At 44.7% G+C, this 20,692-nt stretch overlaps 1 protein-coding gene across 2 annotated transcripts in view; it reads left to right on the forward strand.

The window, feature by feature from the left end:
• Positions 1 to 19,871, forward strand: part of ptch1 (patched 1) — a 48,793-nt gene extending 28,922 nt beyond the window's left edge. For both annotated transcript variants that reach the window (XM_085786502.1, XM_085786501.1), the window contains exons 13-24: positions 127 to 245; positions 909 to 1,599; positions 1,741 to 2,050; positions 3,291 to 3,433; positions 7,675 to 7,858; positions 9,761 to 10,041; positions 12,028 to 12,165; positions 12,258 to 12,400; positions 15,850 to 15,949; positions 16,067 to 16,426; positions 16,514 to 17,054; positions 17,161 to 19,871. In XM_085786502.1, coding sequence (XP_085642628.1) covers positions 127 to 245; positions 909 to 1,599; positions 1,741 to 2,050; positions 3,291 to 3,433; positions 7,675 to 7,858; positions 9,761 to 10,041; positions 12,028 to 12,165; positions 12,258 to 12,400; positions 15,850 to 15,949; positions 16,067 to 16,426; positions 16,514 to 17,053 — 3,009 coding nt within the window. In that variant the 3' untranslated portion in view covers position 17,054; positions 17,161 to 19,871. The remainder of the gene's footprint in view (positions 1 to 126; positions 246 to 908; positions 1,600 to 1,740; positions 2,051 to 3,290; positions 3,434 to 7,674; positions 7,859 to 9,760; positions 10,042 to 12,027; positions 12,166 to 12,257; positions 12,401 to 15,849; positions 15,950 to 16,066; positions 16,427 to 16,513; positions 17,055 to 17,160) is intronic.
• The last annotated feature ends 821 nt before the right edge of the window (positions 19,872 to 20,692 follow it).

A 20,692-nucleotide genomic window follows, 5' to 3' on the forward strand; every position in this document is an offset into this window, starting at 1 on the left:
TATCATGTCACCTCCTCTACGTCCTACACCACCTCTTAATTAAATTAAAAGTGACTCATTGTCAATTGAGCTCATCCTTTCCTATAATAGTAGCATATACCATCATGTTTTCTGTGATTCTTTCAGGCTGCCGTGGTGGTGGTGTTTAACTTCGCCATGGTGCTGCTCATCTTCCCCGCCATCCTCAGCATGGACCTCTACCGACGAGAAGACAGACGCTTCGACATTTTCTGCTGCTTCTACAGGTATGTGCATAACACACAAAAGCGTGCGCGCACACACACATACAGTCAGACATTAACAAGCTCTTTCATTTCTACTGAAATGTACTGCCTCTCTGTTCATTCATTCATGCTTCCATTTTATGTTCCTTTCTCTGATCCCTGATCTGACAGTGAATAACCTGAAAACACAGTTATCTCTGAGATATCTTCGTCTTAATCCCGTTCAGTCAAAACCTAATTACTACTTAAGTTGTCTGTTTCTGTCTGGGCTGCTTGGTTGTTTGATTTTCTGTTTATCTGTCACAGCCTTTATTAAGCTTTGCCAGTCTGCCTGCCTGTCAGGGCATGCCTGTTGGCACAGTGACTGCACAGATGTGCACACACACTATTAAATTCCCTTGTGTTGTTGCATCCTAGCTCTGTATTTCATGTTATAAGCAGAGGAGGAATACTTCTTGCGTCTTGCAGTAACAGAACACCAATAAAAGTTATGATTTTTAACAGATTTAATGCACCTAATCTTTAATATGGGTAAAGACTTTTATAGAATACCAAACCTTGTAAATTATTTAGTGTCTCACAAAATTTGGTGATTTGTTTGTTTAAATTTTACACTGTTCTGTCGCCTTTTCTTGAACACCAGTCAATTGGTCTGACATTTCTTCAATGCCTTTATCTCTTCAGCCCATGTGCCAATCGCGTGATCCAGATCGAGCCTCAGGCTTACCTGGATGGGGCGGACGGGAGTCGCTACAGCCCTCCCCCATCCTATCGCACCCCTCCTCCCTCATATCGCACTCCTCCCCCAAGCTACAGCAGCCCCCCACCTTCCTACAGCAGCCATGGCTTTGCGCAGCAGACCGAAATCACCATGCAGTCCACTGTGCAGCTCAGGACAGAGTATGACCCCCGAACTCAGGCCTTTTACACCACAGCTGAGCCCAGATCCCAAATCTCCGTGCAGCCCATCAACCCGGCTCCGACCAGGGGCAACCCTAACAATGACTATTACAGCAGCAACCCCAGCGGAAGCAGGAGCAGCAGCAGCAGCAATCATGGCAACCTCAACAACAACAACAGCGGAAGCAGAAGTAATGGTGGATCTCGAGGTTCGGCCAGCTTCTCCCATCATCACCCTGCGCCTCCTCCTCCTCCTGCTGCCACGACTTCAAGTACTAGCTCAGTTCCTCAGGGCGACGCAGCATCATCTACTGGCCAGAGCCCAGAGAACAACAGCTCCACACGGGACCTATTGTCCCAGTTTGGAGAAGCCTCGCTGGGCCTGCGCTGCCTCGAGCCTCCCTGCTCCCGCTGGACCCTGGCTTCTTTTGCCGAGAAGCACTACGCTCCATTCCTCTTGCAGCCCACCACCAAGGTGAGTTTAGTTTCTCTCTTTTTAGAAAAGAAGAGATGGAGAAATGCTCTCATTGAAAACAATCACAACAACTTGAAGCTGTCCTGACATCTCTGCAGTGAATTGATTGATGAAGCTCCGTTTTCATCCCTCCGCTTCCAGGTGGTTGTAATCGTGCTGTTCCTCTGCCTGCTGGGCGTCAGCTTATACGGGACCACCCAGGTGCGGGATGGTCTGGAGCTGACCGACATTGTGCCCAGAGAGACCAGCGAGTACGACTTCATCGGCGCCCAGTTCAAGTTCTTCTCCTTCTATAACATGTATGTGGTGACACAGCGGGCTGACTATGCCCAGAAACAGCCGCTCATGCACCAGCTCCACCAGAGGTTCCACACTGTTCGCTACGTGCTGAAGGAGGACAACGGACAGCTGCCCCGCATGTGGCTTCACTACTTCAGGGACTGGCTGCAAGGTACAATTAAAGTTGATACATAAACACCATGGCAACCAGAATTTAATTGGATTTGGTCACAACCTCTTTGCCAGTGTTTGACAATAATGTGAGAGAAGAATTGCAGGCAGATGTTGCAACAGAGCTGAGCCTGTGTTAGACCACAGATGATTATGTTATTAATTCTTCATTTAAATATTGCTATTCTTTTTCATGAAACAGGTTTGAGATCATAATTTTCTTGCGAGTTTTGACATGAGTCTGCATGAGACAAGATGTTGGGCAGGAGTTCAGAAGTGGGTGGGATTGCAAAATGGACACTGACAGATTAAAATCACTTGTGTCCGGGGGTCTGATGGAAGAGGACGAATAGGGAGGCTGGAATTTTACACACTGACTTTTTATTCTTGCATGCTGGCACTCGAATATACTCATCCAATTAACACCAGTGTTGCTTAAGCTCATTTTTGTCATTTATTGTTAAAATTGTTCCATGAAAATCTCAGATATTTGGCCCGTAACACACAACTACACCACACCACACACTGTTTTATAGGAGCTTAAATTAATTCAGTATGATGACAGGTTTCACTTTTGGATGGGCACTGACTAAGAATCGTGAGGTGCCACTCAACATGAGTACTGTCTTCAACATGTCAGCCCAGTCCAGCAACGGGTTCATTTTCACTCACTGACTCCCCCCATAACGATAAAACAGATTCTGTGAGTCTGTGTGTGAGCTGGCTGGGAACTACACAGAGTGTGTGTGGGGTGAGAGAGAGACAGAGAGAGAGAGAGCGAGAACTGTGTCTGATATTGCTTGCTGCAATGGTGGGACAAATTGGAGCCAGACAGGCCAAGCAGCGAGACCCAAAACAACATCTCCCACAGACGGACCACAGCACGGGCCTTGGGGGAGAGCCGAGGGGAGGGGAGCGATGCACATATGGATTAGAGAATAGTATAGAAAAGAAGACACATGTTCTTGATATATTCCCTAATGATCTCCTTGAATCAAAAGAAGCCTATTTTACCAGGTTATCACATTCATCACTGAGACTTATTAAAGGGTTAGCGTTAGGTTGCAGTGTTGTGTGTGTGTTATGTTCTCTTGTGCTGTGCTGGATTGTTGGATGTTGTTGTTTTCTTGCTAGCTGCACTTTGTTGGTGTGTTCTGGTGGAAGAATGAAGATAACAGGGCATGTAACCTTTTCCAAACATCCGCATTTAACCAGTCTGTCTCATTGTGGTTTTCCTGCAGGTCTCCAGCAGGCATTTGACAAGGACTGGGAGGCTGGCCGCATCAATTCCAAGGGCTACAGTAATGGCTCTGATGATGGTGTCCTGGCGTACAAGCTGTTGGTGCAGACAGGACGCAGAGAAAAGCCCATCAACCTCAACCAGGTCTGTACGGGATTTAAGACCATATTATTCTGAGTTAAGAAGTGTGACCAGACTGAATTTAAATATAGACCATGCAGTCTTTATAGTATGGACTGCAAACTTTTTCTTTTTTCTTTTTCTTTCTGTGGTATCAACTTTGAGAATCGTGGATTTTCAGTGGTATTGACACCGACTCCCAAATATCTCTATCGTGACATCCCTCTCACAGTATATCGGTTTTGTCTTGGTGATTGGGGCTGGAAGAGATACACCCATCTAAAAATCTGTCTCTTTGTATTAATCTTTTTCTCCATATCTCTCTGTCTGTCTTCATCTAGTGTCTGTGATGACTTTACTGAGCCCAGGAATTTAAAGCCCTCACTGGGGCTGCAGTTTGCCTCTGAAAAACCTAGTAACTCTAAATGTCACTCTGCATGTGTGCATACGCGACGTGTGTATGCGGGGCCTCGCAGTGCCTCTCTTTAGCATAAAGCCTTTTCAGTCTGACACTTTGTCAAGGGTTCCAGCCACAGTTTATAGTGTGTGAAGTTTGGAGGTTGAAAAAAATTGCTGCACAACAGAGCCAGCGGGGTCTATATATAATTATCCTGGATTCTGAAGCCTCATGGGAAAGAATAATTGGAATCATCAAACTGAACTGGAATCAACAACATGTTTGTTGCATACTTTGATAAATGATAAATTGATCTAGTTGGCCATGGTATGCAGCTGAATGAGTTGAGAAATGCGCATTCGCTGCATTTACACATAGGGGCCACAGTTGTGACAGTTATTTTCACAAACAATGAGTTAAAAAAGCTTTACGTTCAAATAAATCATTCACATAATGAAAAGGATACAACAAATTGCATATACAAAAAATGTTTTAAAATAATATACTACTACTACTACTAATAATAATAATAATAATAATAATACATCTTGTGTCATTTGCTAACTTGGAGGTCTGTGTGCACCCTCCTTAGGAGATACAGGATCCAAAAGAGTATACAACCAAGGTAGTTCTTCTTAATCACCTGACAAACTCCAGTTCAGCTGTTGAGTGCTAGGTTCAGTGAGTCCTGCCCCCAGTCTGGCACTGAAGGGGTGTTTGACATCCAACAATGACATGCAGTCGAGCAGCAGAGGTCTCACAAGGAGGTCCAAAGAGGAACTTAGCAGAAGATCAAATCATGTCTCTTCTATGTCAGCAGAAAGATGCTGACAAGTTGATAATGACAAAGAGTGAGGAGGCAATAAGAGAAGAAAAGATTACGATGGTGGAGCTGAGGAAACTTTCTCAGTTTCAACGGGGCATCGCTTGCTTGTTTTTGGTTTGGTACCACCACCAAGAAACAACATACGTGGATGCATGGCTGCATTCTTTGGCAGGAAACAGCGAAAACAGAAGATAAGAAACTGGAGAAATATAAAAACAAAATTCTTGGGCAGGATTCTTGCAAACTCCAAACACAAAACAAGCCATGGACTTTTCAACACTGAGATCGTTTTACTCAAAGATAATTAACTTTGCCGTAGAGCTGCATTTTCTTCTCTGTGTATTCATATTTATGATTTGTGTTCAAGTCTTGCATGACGGCAGATGTGTGAAAGCCCCTCTCCCTCCCTCCCTGCTTCCCTCCTTCCCTCCCTCTGCTCACTTTCTGTTCTCAGCTGTTTGTTTTGGGCTCTTTCTCTTGCCCAGTGAGCTCTGTTGCAGCAGCACACTACTTTTCCCATCCCTTCTACTGGCTGACAGGAAGCAGACGCAGGCCTGGTGTGCGGCCCTGTGACATCACTTCCTGCGCCTGTGAGGGAAGTGTATTTGCCGTGAGGCGTGGGGGCCGCCAGCAGAGCTGCCTGGGCTTCCCGTGACAGCTTGAAGACATACAGTTGTTGCGTATCCCGCGGTTAAATTCAATCCAGATCCTCTGGAATCCGGCTCTCTTGCTTGACCCCCCCCCCCCACTCTTTCCCTCTCTCTCCCTAACTCTCCCTCACTTATGCCTGCTCCCACTATCACTCTGGCTCTCTCACTCTGTCTGTCTCTTTCTCCCTCCCTCCGTGCTCCACTGCTGTGTCCTCTTTGAATGAGAGAAGCTGAAACACGTGGTTTCTTTGAGGCAGCTCTGTGTGTGCATGTGTATGTTTTGAGTGTGTGCGCTGCTTTTGTCTGTTGTGTGTGTGTGCACTTACAGCAGTAGCTGTTTTTTTGAGCCCCAAAATGAGGACCAGATCTTTTCCAACCCTGGCAAATTGCAAAGCTAGATGTTTTATTTTGATATGCCACTCCATGGATCCGTGCAGAGGTGTTCTTGCCTTTGATCTGTCACTACTAACATTTCTCTCTGTGCTGGGTGACCATTCGTTCCTTATGGCCTGGCCCAGCACTCATATGGAAGTTGGTTGTGTGTGTCTATTTGTGTGTGTGTGTGGTTTGAAAATAAGGGAATAGAATAATAAAGATTTGGCAAGTGAAAACAGGAGTTGGGTACACAGAAGAGGAGGGGTGGGAAAGTTTTTAAGAAAGGCAGCGCTAATGTTATCAAGGGCTCTTTTCTTCTCAGGGTTCGGGGTTGGTCTGTGGCGCTGGGCATTCTGGGTACCCGTAGGGGTCAGGAGACGCAAGTGTGAGCAACATTTGTACAGATGTTGTGTTATTTTTATAGCTCCACTCCATTTGCTGGGTGGCATTTCCTTCAGTGTTAACAACCAGGTTAACTGCACACAGACGCGCTCAGGGACTCCAGCCAATTTTTTTATTGTTACGCTAACTCAAGCAATTTTTCTCCCCCCCCCCCCTCCTCCACCCCAAAACACCCCACCCCCCCCATCACAAAAAAAACCCACTCCTTTCTTCATCTACCTAACCCCATGAGCCAGGCTTCACCCCCCAAAACTCTCCGTGAAGAAGGGATTTATGGTTCCTAGAAGGCAGTGTGACAGAGTGGTGTGCTGTAATGGTTTTACCTCTCAGGAGGTAGCAATGCTAAGCTACACTCCTCTGCCTCCACATGGGAGGGTGAGAAGTAACAGCCCTGAGCAAGACAGCCATTCTTGTCTTCATACTGACCACAGTCATAGCAAATGACTGAAACAGAGCTTGGGAACAATCTGCAAATAGACAGAAATGTGGGTTTAAACTTTAGGCTGAGAGTGAAAGTTAAGCTATATTAATGGAGTAAATATAGTTTTGACAAAGTACTTTGGTCTCAGTAATGCTATGATGTAGTATGTGGGCATTACTGTTGGTGTTCTGAATTGTGGGTTTGTGAGCAGAAACATGAGTCCACAGTCACGCTAGCAGCTCTGTGAGACTATGGCTAAAATCAGCATGCTAATATGCTGGTATGCCTATTAACATATTGACACACTGACAAACTGACCTCACAACGTGAATGAAAAGCCCCAGCAAAGTTATTAAACTTCATCCAGATGTGAAGTTGAACCAGATTTCATATCATTTTTGTTTAATATTGCTAAAAACAAAATTGGGTTTCACTCATTAATTTCACTCAGCTGAAACGGTCAAAAATGTAAAGTCTACTGTGCACAAAGTGTCTCATTTAGAGCGAAGAGGACTCGGTAGCACATTCATCAGCAGCAGCTGCTTCTTAACAGAAAGGCGCCACGAGGCCCCCATCAAAAATTTATTCAGAGTGGTCAGGACATTGAGCCTGGGGTTGGCCAGCCAATATCTACTGTATGTAAAGGGAGTAGCTGATTCAGCATTTTCCATGTTTTAATGTGGCATGATAATTCTGGGAAGCTGTGATGAGGGGTACGGGAATTTTCAGAAAGGCGACCAGTGTTTCACATGTTGATTTTTCTTTGGTTGGAAAGAGAGTGGGACTAATATTTGACTCTTATTTTGAAAGCTGCTCCGTTCTCTTGCACTCATGCATGTGTATAAATAAGCATGTCTGTGGTCAGCTCACCTGTAGAATGTTTTGCTTCAACATGTCCTATTGCCACAATACCTTTTTGTGTCCAATGTATACTTGACGGCCACATTATGATTTCTTATGCAAGCTCCACCTTGTTTTTTCTTTTCTTTTCTTTTTAACCTCAATTGCGGTTTCTCCATTAATTATTCCATTTTCAAATTTGAAAATTTGGCGATGGCAAGTATAAACCTGACAGGCCTAATTAAACCTCTAAAATGTGTGTAAGCATGTACCTGAGAGTTGTATGCTAAGAGATTGCAACAGAGCTTCATTCTGTTATCATCAACATCAATTCCTCTCCTTCCTTGTTTGTAGTTGACTCGTCAGAGGCTTGTGGATGCAGATGGGATCATCAACCCCGGGGCTTTCTACATCTACCTAACCGCCTGGGTCAGCAATGATCCTGTGGCGTACGCCGCCTCGCAGGCCAACATTCGCCCACACCCTCCCGAGTGGCTCCACGACCGTACTGACTCCATGCCCGAGACACGCCTCAGCAGTAAGTCAGCATGCCATACGTTCACTAAATGTGGTAGAATTGCAAGCAGGATTGCCTTCAAGTTTTTCCTTCGCACAAGGAGGAAATTTCAATAATAATGTTGTTAGTTTCAGCAAATTGCATTGCAGAAATTTGAAATGAAGTTCATACCTGTTTCATGGTACAGCTGAACAAATTGCATTCAGTAACTGCTAACCGAGACTTTAAGACTTTAACTTTTGAAGGGCTCATTGGTCTCAGTGCTCCATAAGGCGGCTGCTGCATGTGAGCAGTGTTTACCTCTTGTGGTTTGAGTTATTGCTTCTTGTCTGCCTCTCAGCTTTAAAAGAGGTAGTAGACTTTACTGTACCACTGGAGTGCATGTGTGTGTGCGTTTTGTGTATGTGGGAGCTCAGGTTGCAGGGCTGAGGACGAGGACACGGCTCACTGTGGTTCCTCTAATGGTGCCTGTGGTAAATGGTATAATCCTGGCTACCATGGGGCTTTGCATCACACACACGCGCGTGCACGCACACATACACACACATGCACACACACACACACACACACACACAAACATTATTAAAACTCAGTGACCCTAAACACTACACACACCCTGTTTTCATTTCCCTACCACACACACGGACTGTAACTCACATAAAAAGTACAGTCATGTTGTTGTTTGATTCCAGCCGGTGATTTGGTGCTAGTCAGGAAGTTCTCCATGGGGGAGGAAAATGATTGGATAACGAGGAGAGACTGGGTTTGGGTGGGAAGCACAATTGGATAACAAGTAGGAAGTCCTTTACAGGGAGGGAATATGATTGGATAAGCAGTGTGAAGTGCTCGGCTGTGCGGGAGCTCCCCGGAGCAGATTGGTGTTGGCCGAAAGCCAGCTTGTATCCTAATGGAAATTTATAGTTGAGATTATAATGGGCCAAACCATGTTAGCATGTGCTGCTGTCTGACCCTGTAAGCACTGAGGGACACACACACTCACACCAACACCAGGCGGATGGATGGATGGATGGATGGATGGATGGATGGATGGATGGATGGATGGATGGATGGATGGATAGATGGATAGATGGATAGATAGATAGATAGATAGATAGATAGATAGATAGATAGATAGATAGATAGATAGATAGATAGATAGATAGATTTGGAGTTTTAGAGTAAGTCGGCAGTAAGTGTGTTATTAATTACATTGCAAGCAAAAATCTGAATGAATACATTGTTGTGTTAGCGCCACATATGACTTCATAGCAGAATGACAGGCAGGTATGTGTGTTTATGCATCTATATTATGCTTTATGCGGCTGTGCTAAGTTTAGGGTGTGGTAATGGTGGTTATTCTGACGTTGTAATTACCGTGATTCAACGTTAGCGCTTACACTCTGCTGTGTCTGGAACTGATAGGCCCTCATTAGCCAGGCTGGGCCACAGACTGGCTGAGTTTGAGTCAATGGAGCTCTGTTTCACACTGGTCCGCCCACCCCTGTCACACACACACACACACACACACACACACACACACACACACACACACACACACACACACACACACACACACACACACACTTGCCCACAGATGGAGCTACTCTTGGAACAAGGTTGGATTAGGGAGGGAAAGCCTTGATATTGGTGGTTTGGCTAAAGAGCCGAAAATTATTCCTGCAGATCCACTAAATGATCAGAGCCTAATGCTAGTTAATCACAAATAGACAAATATCATCTGCAGATGTCATCGTTGCTGCTGACAATTTATCTGATTACTTCCTTAATGTTCTTCAATAATCTGTTTTCACTTTATTGGACTTTGATTATCTTGCAAGGCCACATGGATTTTGCTTCCAAAAGAGCAAAATCATCACCAATTGCTGTAAAATGACCTTTTCCTTCCATTGTTTCTCCATCCAGTCCCGGCGGCCGAGCCCATCGAATACGCACAGTTCCCCTTCTACCTCAACGGGCTCCGGGAGACTCCGCAGTTTGTGGAAGCCATCGAGAGCGTGCGGGCTATTTGCAGCAACTACAGCCGACAAGGCCTGCCCTCCTACCCCAACGGCTACCCCTTCCTCTTCTGGGAACAGTATGTTAGTCTGCGCCACTGGCTCCTGCTGTCCATCAGTGTTGTGCTCGCCTGCACCTTTCTGGTCTGCGCCCTCTTCTTGCTCAACCCGTGGACCGCCGGCATCATAGTAAGTGTTGGATCAAACCAACGGGCCCATTGCTAAACAACAGAGAAAGAAATTTATGTTTTCCTGCTCTCCTCCCTCTCTTTCCTGATTTCTATGTGTGGTCCAGGGGCCATCTCAGAGAGAAGAGAGTCTGAAAGGAGAAGGGGCTGCTGTGTGTTATTGTAGCCCAGTCACCGGTGTTTATCTTGTGCTGTTTTGTTAGGGCCAGTCTGTTTAGTCTAGTCCAACACTCCCAGACACCAATGCTGAAATAAATGGGGAAAAGGACGCAAAGTTGCTCAGGCAACTTGCTCCCACTCTAAACCTATAAAAAGTTAGATTTTATTTCCATCCTCCACACTCCTCCTCTCTCGCCTCCTTTCGCGAGTTTCCAAGGATACATGCAAACACACAGGCGAGCGCGCAGACACACACTTAAAGCACACGAACAGACATGTATATACTTGCACGCATACAGTACGTACGTGTAAACGAGCAGGTACATAATTCACACAGAAGCACATACACGGAGCGCTCTGGTTTTTCTCTTTGGTGGGTTGTGTTTTACGACAGGCAGTGACCAGGCCACCCGAGCCCTTAAACAGAGGAGGAGGGGACCTCATGTTCATCTTTCAGGCTTTACTAGCAAGATCAAAAGACAAGTTATGGAGAGGCGTCAAGTTTAACCATTTGGTCTGTCCAGGACCAGACCACCGCCAGCCTGACAACGTCAAACCTTTAAGCACCTTTTAAACCCTCTTGGCTATTTTCCCTGAAATCTATCTTAAACACACAGACAGAGTTGTCTTGTGTTTAGGTTTATACATGTTGTTTCTAATCCAGTGGCCATTGAGTACTGTTTAGATGTCCCTCTAGAATGGATGTCATTCTGATGAGTGAGACTTGCTCTGTGGAGGGATTACTTAATCTCATTTTGCTTCCTGTCATTCGTCTTATTATTCGTCTCGATTTAATTGGTAAGATAACATCACGGGAAAGAGACTGACTCAGAGGAGATAACAGTATACAGTATACAAAGCACAGGCATACAAATGATGGTTATGAGACAATATTTTGGGTGAAATTATAAGGAGAAAAAAATAACTGTTAGTCCTAGAGTGACGGTGAGACCTAAAAAAGAGAGGAGAAAAACAAAACAAAAAAAACCTGTAAAATAAAATAAATTAAAAATAACAGTCTGTCAGTCAATTATGTTGTAACTAACATATACATATTTGTAATTTAGCACACAGTGATATCTGAAAAGATTCCAATACACACTCACTCATCCTTCGTCTTGAATTGACATTTCATTTCAGAATGCAGGTTCATGCTCATGAGACATTTCAAAGTACTAAGTCGGCTAAAGTCTCCCTGACTGAAATAAGGATCATGTGTAAATGTAGCACTGCACACAAATACCCCCTCGTGGACACCCATGCACATACTCTGTGCTTGCTCACTTATACATGCACCCACACACACACATTCACAGACAGCTCCATCTCGTACCCACCTCTTCAAAGGATTTGGGCCCCATGTAACCTGACACCTGTCAGCTGATAATGGCATTTACTCCCAGCTCCTGTCCCACTCTACTCTTAACCCTACACACACACACACACACACACACACACACGCACATTTCACCCGCACATCTAACACATCTGTAAGACAGAAATGCTCACACATATCATCTTCTTATATTATTGCTGCCTATCTGTCTTGTGTACATTCAAAGTCCAGGTCAGCTCTCAATTCACACAGCACATGCAGTGAATAATAGTTTATTATTGACCAATCATTTATAATAGAGCAACAAAGTTTATTTCCACTCATGGTCATTTCACATCCTATAGTTACACATGTTTTCCAACCATGTCACCTTGGAAAGATAGATAAAAAATGTTATTCTTATCATTGTTATAGAATGATTTAATTCTCTCAAAAAAGACAACAGAATGAGGTTTATATGAATCCTCATTCTCATTTCATTCATTCTTTCAGGTGTTGGTGCTCTCCCTCATGACCGTGGAGCTGTTTGGTTTCATGGGGCTGATGGGAATCAAGCTGAGTGCCGTCCCTGTGGTCATTCTCATTGCCTCTGTGGGCATCGGAGTGGAGTTCACTGTCCACGTGGCCCTGGTAGGTGCCAGCTAACACATACAAAAAAGACTCTATTTCAGGTTACCAATAATGTCCCCTAATATCAACGTCAATGTGTGTGTGTTTTGTAGGCGTTCCTGACTGCCATAGGGGATCGTCACAAGCGGGCTGTGCTGGCACTGGAGCACATGTTTGCTCCAGTACTAGATGGAGCCTTTTCCACCTTATTAGGTGTCCTAATGCTTGCAGGCTCTGAGTTCGACTTTATCGTCAGGTGAGTCCAAATTAAACCTCATTAGAAAACGCTTTATTGATTCAGCCAAACACAGGATTGCTCTTCCAGAGATTATTGTATGGCGTCTATGTGGCATTAAAGGACTGTTGAGACCATGCCTCAACCTGTATGTCACACAGGAATCTACCTGAGATACAAATCATGCATGAAGGCCGCTCTCCTCCTCTGTTCCCTCCCTCTATCTCTTTCTTGTCTTCAACCCGCAGCTCAATTTCATACCCCCTCTCTGTAAACCTGTAAACCTCATCCTTTTTCCAGCTACCATACACATACCATACCTTTTTTTTGTCCTTTTCTGGGATGCTTGATCTCCAAGAAACTTCATAAACAAGGCCTTTATCTCTCTTTACCATCCTCTTCCCTTGTGTCTTTTCTTTCATCCTCCTCTTCTCCCCCTTAATGTCTCTCATGCCTGACATTTTAGGGGAAACCGGGGGAAAAGGATAGAGAGTTGAAGGTCAGGAGAAAGAGGAGGAGGGCTAGGAGGGAGTAGACGAAGAAGCAGAGGGAAGCAAAGAGAAAAAAGATTGGGGGGAGAGGGGGACAGGAAAGTCCTCTGGCTTTTGTGATCTCCTTCAGCTAGTTTAACTGCCCTCACTAGACATTTATAAGCATGGGAAGGAGTAACAGGGTGGGGGGCAAGAGGGCAGTTGTGGAAAGACAGGAGAAGTGGAAATTAAAGCTGACACACTGTGGGGGCACTGCGCCGGTGGCTCCTTTTGTGTGTGTCCTCTCGTAAGAATCAGACAGAAAGGTAGCAACCAGCCGCCATACGAGGGAGGAAAATTAATGATTCTGTACATTCTCAAGCCGGGAGGATTATGAGAAGTTTCCACTGAGCTCAGTGTAGAATTTTAAGTCGTGTATGGTCTTACGTGGCTGCATGTGCACAAATTCTTGGTAGTGGCCAGATGAGGTAGCTGTATAACGTTTTTTTTTTTTTACCTGCTCCCTTTAAGAAAAGGGAGCACCACTGAAGTCCATGTGATCTGAAAGCACACCAGCTTTTGTCATGTGCTCATGCATGCACAAGCGCACAATCACTCACAGTACCCCTCATACGCACACACACACTAGCCTGCTCCCTGACCTTGTAATCATGGGGGTCAATGATGGCGTGCCTGCCAGAGAGAGCACACACAGATACACACTCAAGAGGGACACATATAAACAGACACACATACCCACACAAACACAGGGAGGCCTATAGACCTTCTCTCCTCACCTCCAGTGGTGTGTGCTCTGGTTTCTGGCTCAGTCGTGGGCCTCCATTTAAAGGTTCTGCTGTTGTCTGAGCAAACAAAGCAGCGCCCCAAGACGGTGCAATAACAACAGGCCCGGCTCGTATTTTTCTGCTTGCGCCGAAAGAAATGTTTCCCTGACTTTCCCCTGTCAGCCCTGTGAATGTTTTCACTCTAAACAGCCTAGCAGGGCACTCGGCCTGGTATGTGGGCCACACGCGTGCATGTGTAGGCCTTACATGTACGTATGTCCATATATGCATCCATGGGTGATGTGGCCTTTACCCATCCCTGGGTGTATGGAAATCTAAACCATAGCGATGACACAATTAGGTCCACACAGGTCCACTTATGGAAACAGAACCTGACCAGTCTCAGCCTGGTCAGATGCGAACATGAACCGATGAAGCCTCTTGGATGAGAGGTGAAACGTCTTCCTAGACCAGTAACCAAGTCCAGTTGCATTTGATTTAAATTTCCTTGGAAACAGAACTGATAATCTAATAAAAGCAGACTGATGAGCTAGTGGGCTTTAAATGCAAACACACTTGATTCAGAGGATTATTGTTTTTCAACTATCCTGTAATTGATTCATCTTGTGATTGTCCACCCATCTACATAACACACTACCGGCTGAACTCAAGTCACTCCAGTGTCCCAGCGACAGCACTGTGCACTAATAACTCTAGCTTTGGGCTCATCCTTGCTCATTCCACATGGGAAATGAGGCCACCCATGCTGGGTAGACAAGGACCAGCGCTCCTTACTTGTGGTGCTCTTCTGCACAATAAACCCCCACCCAAGCTCCAAGCGCACACACACACACACACACACACACACACACACACACACACACACACACACGGCATTATAAACACATGCACACAGATTAGTTACAAATGTGTATTTAGTCTGAGGCCCAGCTGCACAGCATGCGAGTGTATCTACACCTAAGCTAGCCCACGCTCACACACACACACACACACACACACACACACACACACACACACACACACACACAGCATAGTGAAGAGTTCATCAGTGTGTCCCTAATAACCTGAGAGCTTCCACTGGAGAACTAAGTGAGGAGGAAAGCCTTCCCTAATGAAGGGAGCTGGATTGGACAGGGAGGGAGATTGGGGAGAGGGGTGGGGGGGGTCTTACCTGATACACTGGAGATTTAATTAGACCGAGGGGATTGTGGAGTGGCCGGGAATTTCACAGGGGCTTAGCTGGAAAGAAGGGAGAGAAAAGTGAGGCAGGGAAGAGAGAAAAAGAAATAAAAGAGAGGGAGAGAGGCCAGGGAGGGGTGGCGCTCTGAGGCTCCCCTTCTCTTCTTCCTAGACTAAATTGTTTAAATTCTATACCCTTCACTTCATTTGTTTGCTTCTCCCTCTCTCTCTTTTTTAGAGCCGGAGAGGAGAGAGAGGCCCCTGTCCTCTTTTGCCCCCCACCCCCCAATGTTCCCCTCACCCACTTCTCCTCTCCTCCCCCCCTTTTACCCCTTCACCCCCTCCCTCCACATTCCTCACTGCTTTGTTTTCTCCATGTTTGCTTATACACCACACACCCAAGAGAGAGTACCCTCGCCCCCAATAACCTCCCCTTCTTTTTTTTTTCTTTCCTCCTGTGCCTTTGAATTAACCAGCTCTGGCTAATTATGCTTCCTCTTTCTTTTCTCTCTGCGCCTTCTTTAAGACTAACCCTCTTTGGCAGGACTTAGAAACACACAAGGTACATTTCTGTTTTGCTCCTCAAAACCACAGTGCAGGCCTGCTTGTCTGTGGGGGGTTTATATATATTATATATAGTATATATGTGTGTGTCTCTGTGTGTGTGTGTGTGTGTGTTTAAGGAGTGGCTTGAGTGTCTTTGTGCAAGTATTATTTTGGGCATGTGTGGTGCGTTGATCTTGCACATGTCTCCCCACGTCTAAACATCTGTGGTTTGCACAGGTATTTTCTTTGTTTATCTGCTCTCTTTGTTTTTCTTCTTGTGTGTCTGTGCTAGTCTGAGCAACTACACAATTAGTTTGCTTTATCTTATGTTTTTTAATGTGGTATCACAATTGAAGCCCAAGTCAAGTTTAATGTTTTGCATGTAGTGTGTTTCATCCTACATTTTGCCTTGAGTTTAATTATTCCACAGATTAAAAAAACATTTTTGGGCATATGTGTTTTGTTGCAGGTATTTCTTTGCTGTGTTGGCCATCCTCACAGTTCTTGGAGTCCTGAATGGATTGGTCCTTCTCCCAGTATTACTGTCATACTTTGGACCCTATCCGGAGGTAAGGGTTCAAAATAAAACAATTTCAAGAAAATGGAATCTGTTTCATCTGGTTGTACTTTTTTTCCAACCTAATGAATACCATTTTTCCTACCACTGCCTTCCTGTTACCTCTCAGGTATCTCCAGTCGATGGTCGTAGCCGCTTACCCACCCCATCCCCAGAGGCCCCTCCTCACGTGGTCCACTTCTCAGTCCGTCCTCACCACACCACGGGGGCCGCCACCACCACCTCTGGTGCAGCTTCAGACTCGTCTGACTCAGAATACAGCTCGAACACCACAGTGTCCGGTATAAGCCAGGAGCTGCAGAACTACCACCTGCCCTCACGCAGAGGACCGCCTCGAGCAGAGGAGCAGCAGTACCACCTCCAGACCAGCAGAGGCAGAGCAGCCAGGCCGGAGGAGGACAGGAGAGCAGGATCAGGGCACAGGTGTTCAGCCAGACAGCATGACCCTCCGGCATATTCTGTTTCTTCGGTAAGAACATATTCTCCACTGTGTACTCATGAGTCTCCCTTGTTCTACGCATTACAGATACAAATAGCTTATTTTCTCTCTCTTCAGTCTGTCTCCCCTCAGGGTTGTGATTCTGGGCCGGGGGCAACTCAGCGCCACAGCAGCAGGAACCCCAAGAGCCAGCTGCACTGGCAGGCCCCGCCCCCAGCTCGCCCGCGCATGGACGCTTTTGAAACTGCTACTGAGGCTGGGGGCCATTATGGCTCACATGGCCATAGAGAATACTCAGCAGGCCACAGAGCCCGCTCTTCCCACAACCCACAACCTCACCACCTCCCTCATCATCACCCCAACCCCGCCCCTTATTGCCAACCCATCACCACGGTAACGGCGTCAGCCTCAGTCACTGTCGCCGTTCACCCGCCCCCCTTGTCCAGCCAGACCCCCCCCACTTCCTCTTACCCAGGATACACTGCAACAGACAGTTACTGCCCATCAGGGCCGGAGGTGCCGGAGCCCGCCTTTCAGGACCCACATGTGCCACTGGAGACCCAGTTAGGGGCCAGAGGAGTCAAGGTGGAGGCCATGGAGCTCCAAGATTTGGAGTTTGAGGCAGCTGAGAGGAACCATGGCAGACAGGCTAGCTGAGGTGAGCTTCAGTGACTTCAGTAGATCCACATGTACTGCAACAGTCTGTTAAGAGAGATGTGCTTCATCATTAAGTACTAACACTACAATATCCTTTTTGTTTCCAGTTGTGGAGAACAGAAGTACAACGGCCAAAGATGGACTTCTCTGTATTACTAAGCAGCTGACCCGGTCTGCATAGCTCTGCATAGCCCAGCCTGGCTCACCTCTGGCCCTAAGCAGCAAGAAACTTGCCAGGGTTGCCGTCATGGTGCTCATTCTTACTGTATTCCAGTGGACTATTGTCTTAGATAATTCTATCTATATTTAAAAGATGTATACATATGTAAATATGAACAAAAAGTAGCTATAATTTTAGGAGCTGTACAACTCCTCATGTTAACAGACTGGGGCTGCCATTTTATATGGTGTGTGTGCGTGTGTGAATGCAGGTGAATGTGCGGGTGGGTGTGTGTGTGTATTGAGTGTAAATGTGTACATGTGTATGAGAGAGAGATAGATCTCTGATTACTGTTCACTCATCTGTGGATCTGTGCCATTAGGAAGCTTCATCTAGACAAAAATACCTGTCAGCATTCACTGTTGCTGCTCAAAATATTTTTTTAAATAATATACATTTATAACTCTATGCAAATGTCTCTTTAAACAAAAGAAGTGATCTGTCTACGTATGTGTGTGTATGTGTCTGTGTGTAGTAGGTGTGTGTTGGCTGTGTGATGTCAAACAGCCCCTTTTTTTCTGGCTTATACATCAGTTACATCCTCAAACCAGACTTAATATTTACACTCATTTAAAACATGAGGGAAATTGTTAGAATTATCAAACAGGGCTAAGGTATATGTGTATATGTAAGTGTGTGCGTGTGTATGTGTATGTGTGTGTGTGTGTGTTTATTATTGTATAAAGGTACGCATGTTAAACTATTAATTTTTTATCACAAACCTGTGGTAGTTATGAAACAATTACTGTTTAACTTGACACGCTATGCGTGCTATTTAAGATGAGCAGATATGAAGAAACTTTAAAGCTGTTTTTTTGTTGTTGTTGTTGTTACAGTATGTTTGTTTAGTTATGGCCTCTGCATTGGAACCTGTTTCTGCTCTCAGCTTTGTATCACTGTCTGTTAGGCTGTTCTCTGGTTGTATTTTACTGTAAGAGGTTATGTATTGTTTAACCCTAGCAGGCTCGAAACAGGTTCTGTCTTGTATACTGACATACAAGCAGTAAACTCACCTCAGAAACTCACTCTGCCAATACAGGGACATTCACATTACTGATTCTGGAACAGGGTCAATGCAGGGTGCCAAGTCTGCACCCTGAGTGATGATGTCTAGTGGATAAGCTAAAACTCAGACTGTATACTGTATGACCCGATTCAACATCGCACTTGACTGCATTTAAACTTAATTCACAGGAATATCTCGCCTCAAGTAGCTCTTTGTTTCTGTTCAACCAATAAGCTAGTCCACGCAGCCTGCTAAGGGCTAAGCCCTATATGGCCTGACAATGTGCTCCATGTGTGTCTCAATGTAAATGTGTGTAAAAACATTTATGTTTGTGTTGGAGTTCATCCTCTCACTCTATCTCAGCTCTCCTTTAGTGACAGTAAAGACAACTGCCCCCAATTTGGCCTCAGCCGTCCCCACTGACCTCAGCTCATAAAAATCCACAACATAACGCCATGACACTAATTGGACGCCCCCCCTCTACTGCCAAATGGCACAGCCCAGAGCCTCAGGGGTCAGAGTTTACACCGCCAGCACCTCTCTCTACCAGCAATAGCCAATTTATATGTGCATGTGTGTCTATGTCTGCATGCATACCTATAACCACCACCCCGTCCCACCCCAACCCCCTCAGTTCCAGACTTAGGCCCCTTTGACCCCCTCGCTCACCCCCTCCACACCTCAGTTTGCCTCCACTTTTACACTCTCACTTCCTGTAGAACCCATGTAGCTCTTCCCAGAAGTCTTTGCCGTTTTTCATCCTTCTGTCCACCGTGTTACGTCAGCTGCTTGCTTGAAAAAGGTTGTTCTGTTTGTTTTTTGTCTTTTTTTTCTCCCAATGTCACATTGGCAGTAGCGGAGAGAATCATAGCTGGCAACTATTTTATTCATTTTTAAATGTTTTTTGTTTGTTTTTTGTTTTCAATGTTCAATTGCGATATTTATATTTTTGTAATATAAGACATGTTTTTTTTCATTATTGTTGTGATGCCAGTGGATAACAAATGCAGGGATTTTTATGTCTATTGAAAAAAAAACACTATTACAGTTTAATGTTTTTACATTAATGGAGTTTGATCTGTATAAAGTGCTTACTAATGTTAAATAGGAAAAAAAGAGTATATAACATTTTACACTACAGGTCTCATCATAGCTCTTAGAGGATTTTAAAAGGAAAAAAAAATCAGTGGTTCTTCCAGACTGCCATTTTGGTTTCAGTTGGCGTGGATGTATGCTGTTTTCAGTTACAAAGATAAATGTATGCCATATAATTTATTTATATGAAAATTTATTTTTGTAGTGTACATAGTAGTTGTCAAGGTATTTGACAGAAGTATATTTTTAAAGAGTTTATATGTAATGATATACCATAACAGAAAAAAAACCTTACGGTGCACACTTTCATTGCTAACTGTCTTGTGAGACAACATCAACACCTCCCCTTCAGTATTATGTTCCGATCCTTGGAGAGAGACAGCTGTTTCTATGGGTTTGTCAAAGGCTAGCCATGAAAGTAGAAAATTGTACTAGCTCTCTAAATATTAATGTTCAAACACTGATAGAATTCTAACAAATAAAAATATTATAACTTATTTGTCTCTTTGTTCATAACTTTAATAAATGGAAACTTGAAAAAATGCTTTGGTCTGACTGTGAGTTCACTGCTTCATAAGGGTGTTTTTGCTTTGCTTGTTTTAAGGTTCAGTCTGAAATTCTGAAAAGAAAAAAAAAAAACTTATTTGCTTCTGAGCAGATAATTAGATGAGATTGAGTATACATGGTGAACATGAAGCTGAAGGGGGTTACCTCTCCTGAACCTGTTTAAAAACCTTTTTCTGTGTGATAAAGCTGCACGTTGCAATGTTGCAGTATTATGTACCGCACTATTTCTTAGTTACGTATGGTAAAGTGTTAAATTATTACACTTTGTTTGACTGAACAACTAAATGCTAAGTGATAGATTCTGAGCTTTCGTTCGCTGGAAGGAGTGTGCCACCTTTGGCCAGAGCCAGGATAGCACGTTTCCCCTGTTTCCAGTGTTTGAGCTAAGCTAAGTTAACCAGCTGCTGACTTATTCCTAAAAACTTCCCATCTAACCATCTGCAAAAACTCGAATATGCGTATTACCTTGAATATTAATATAATAGCCTATACTTTTTTTTTTTTTCGAACTTCCTATTTAATGAGTAGTTGGTAACGACAGAAGTGTTTGTTGACAGCCCAGCACAACAAACATGACCTCCATGCAAGTCAAAACATTCCTGGTATTCCCTATTAAGCACTGCTACAGGTAAACAGGACCTCCTCCTCTCCCTCCCCTCCTAGTCCCTCCTCCTTGCCCTCCCTCCACTGTGTCCCGTGGTGTAAAACTCTTGACATCTGGTGTGGAGCCCTGCAGCCCTCCCCAACAGCC

The sequence above is a fragment of the Trachurus japonicus genome, chromosome 9 (assembly GCF_045865225.1).
Source record: "Trachurus japonicus isolate A0001 chromosome 9, Traja_1.0".
Classification (NCBI taxonomy): Eukaryota; Metazoa; Chordata; class Actinopteri; order Carangiformes; family Carangidae; genus Trachurus; species Trachurus japonicus.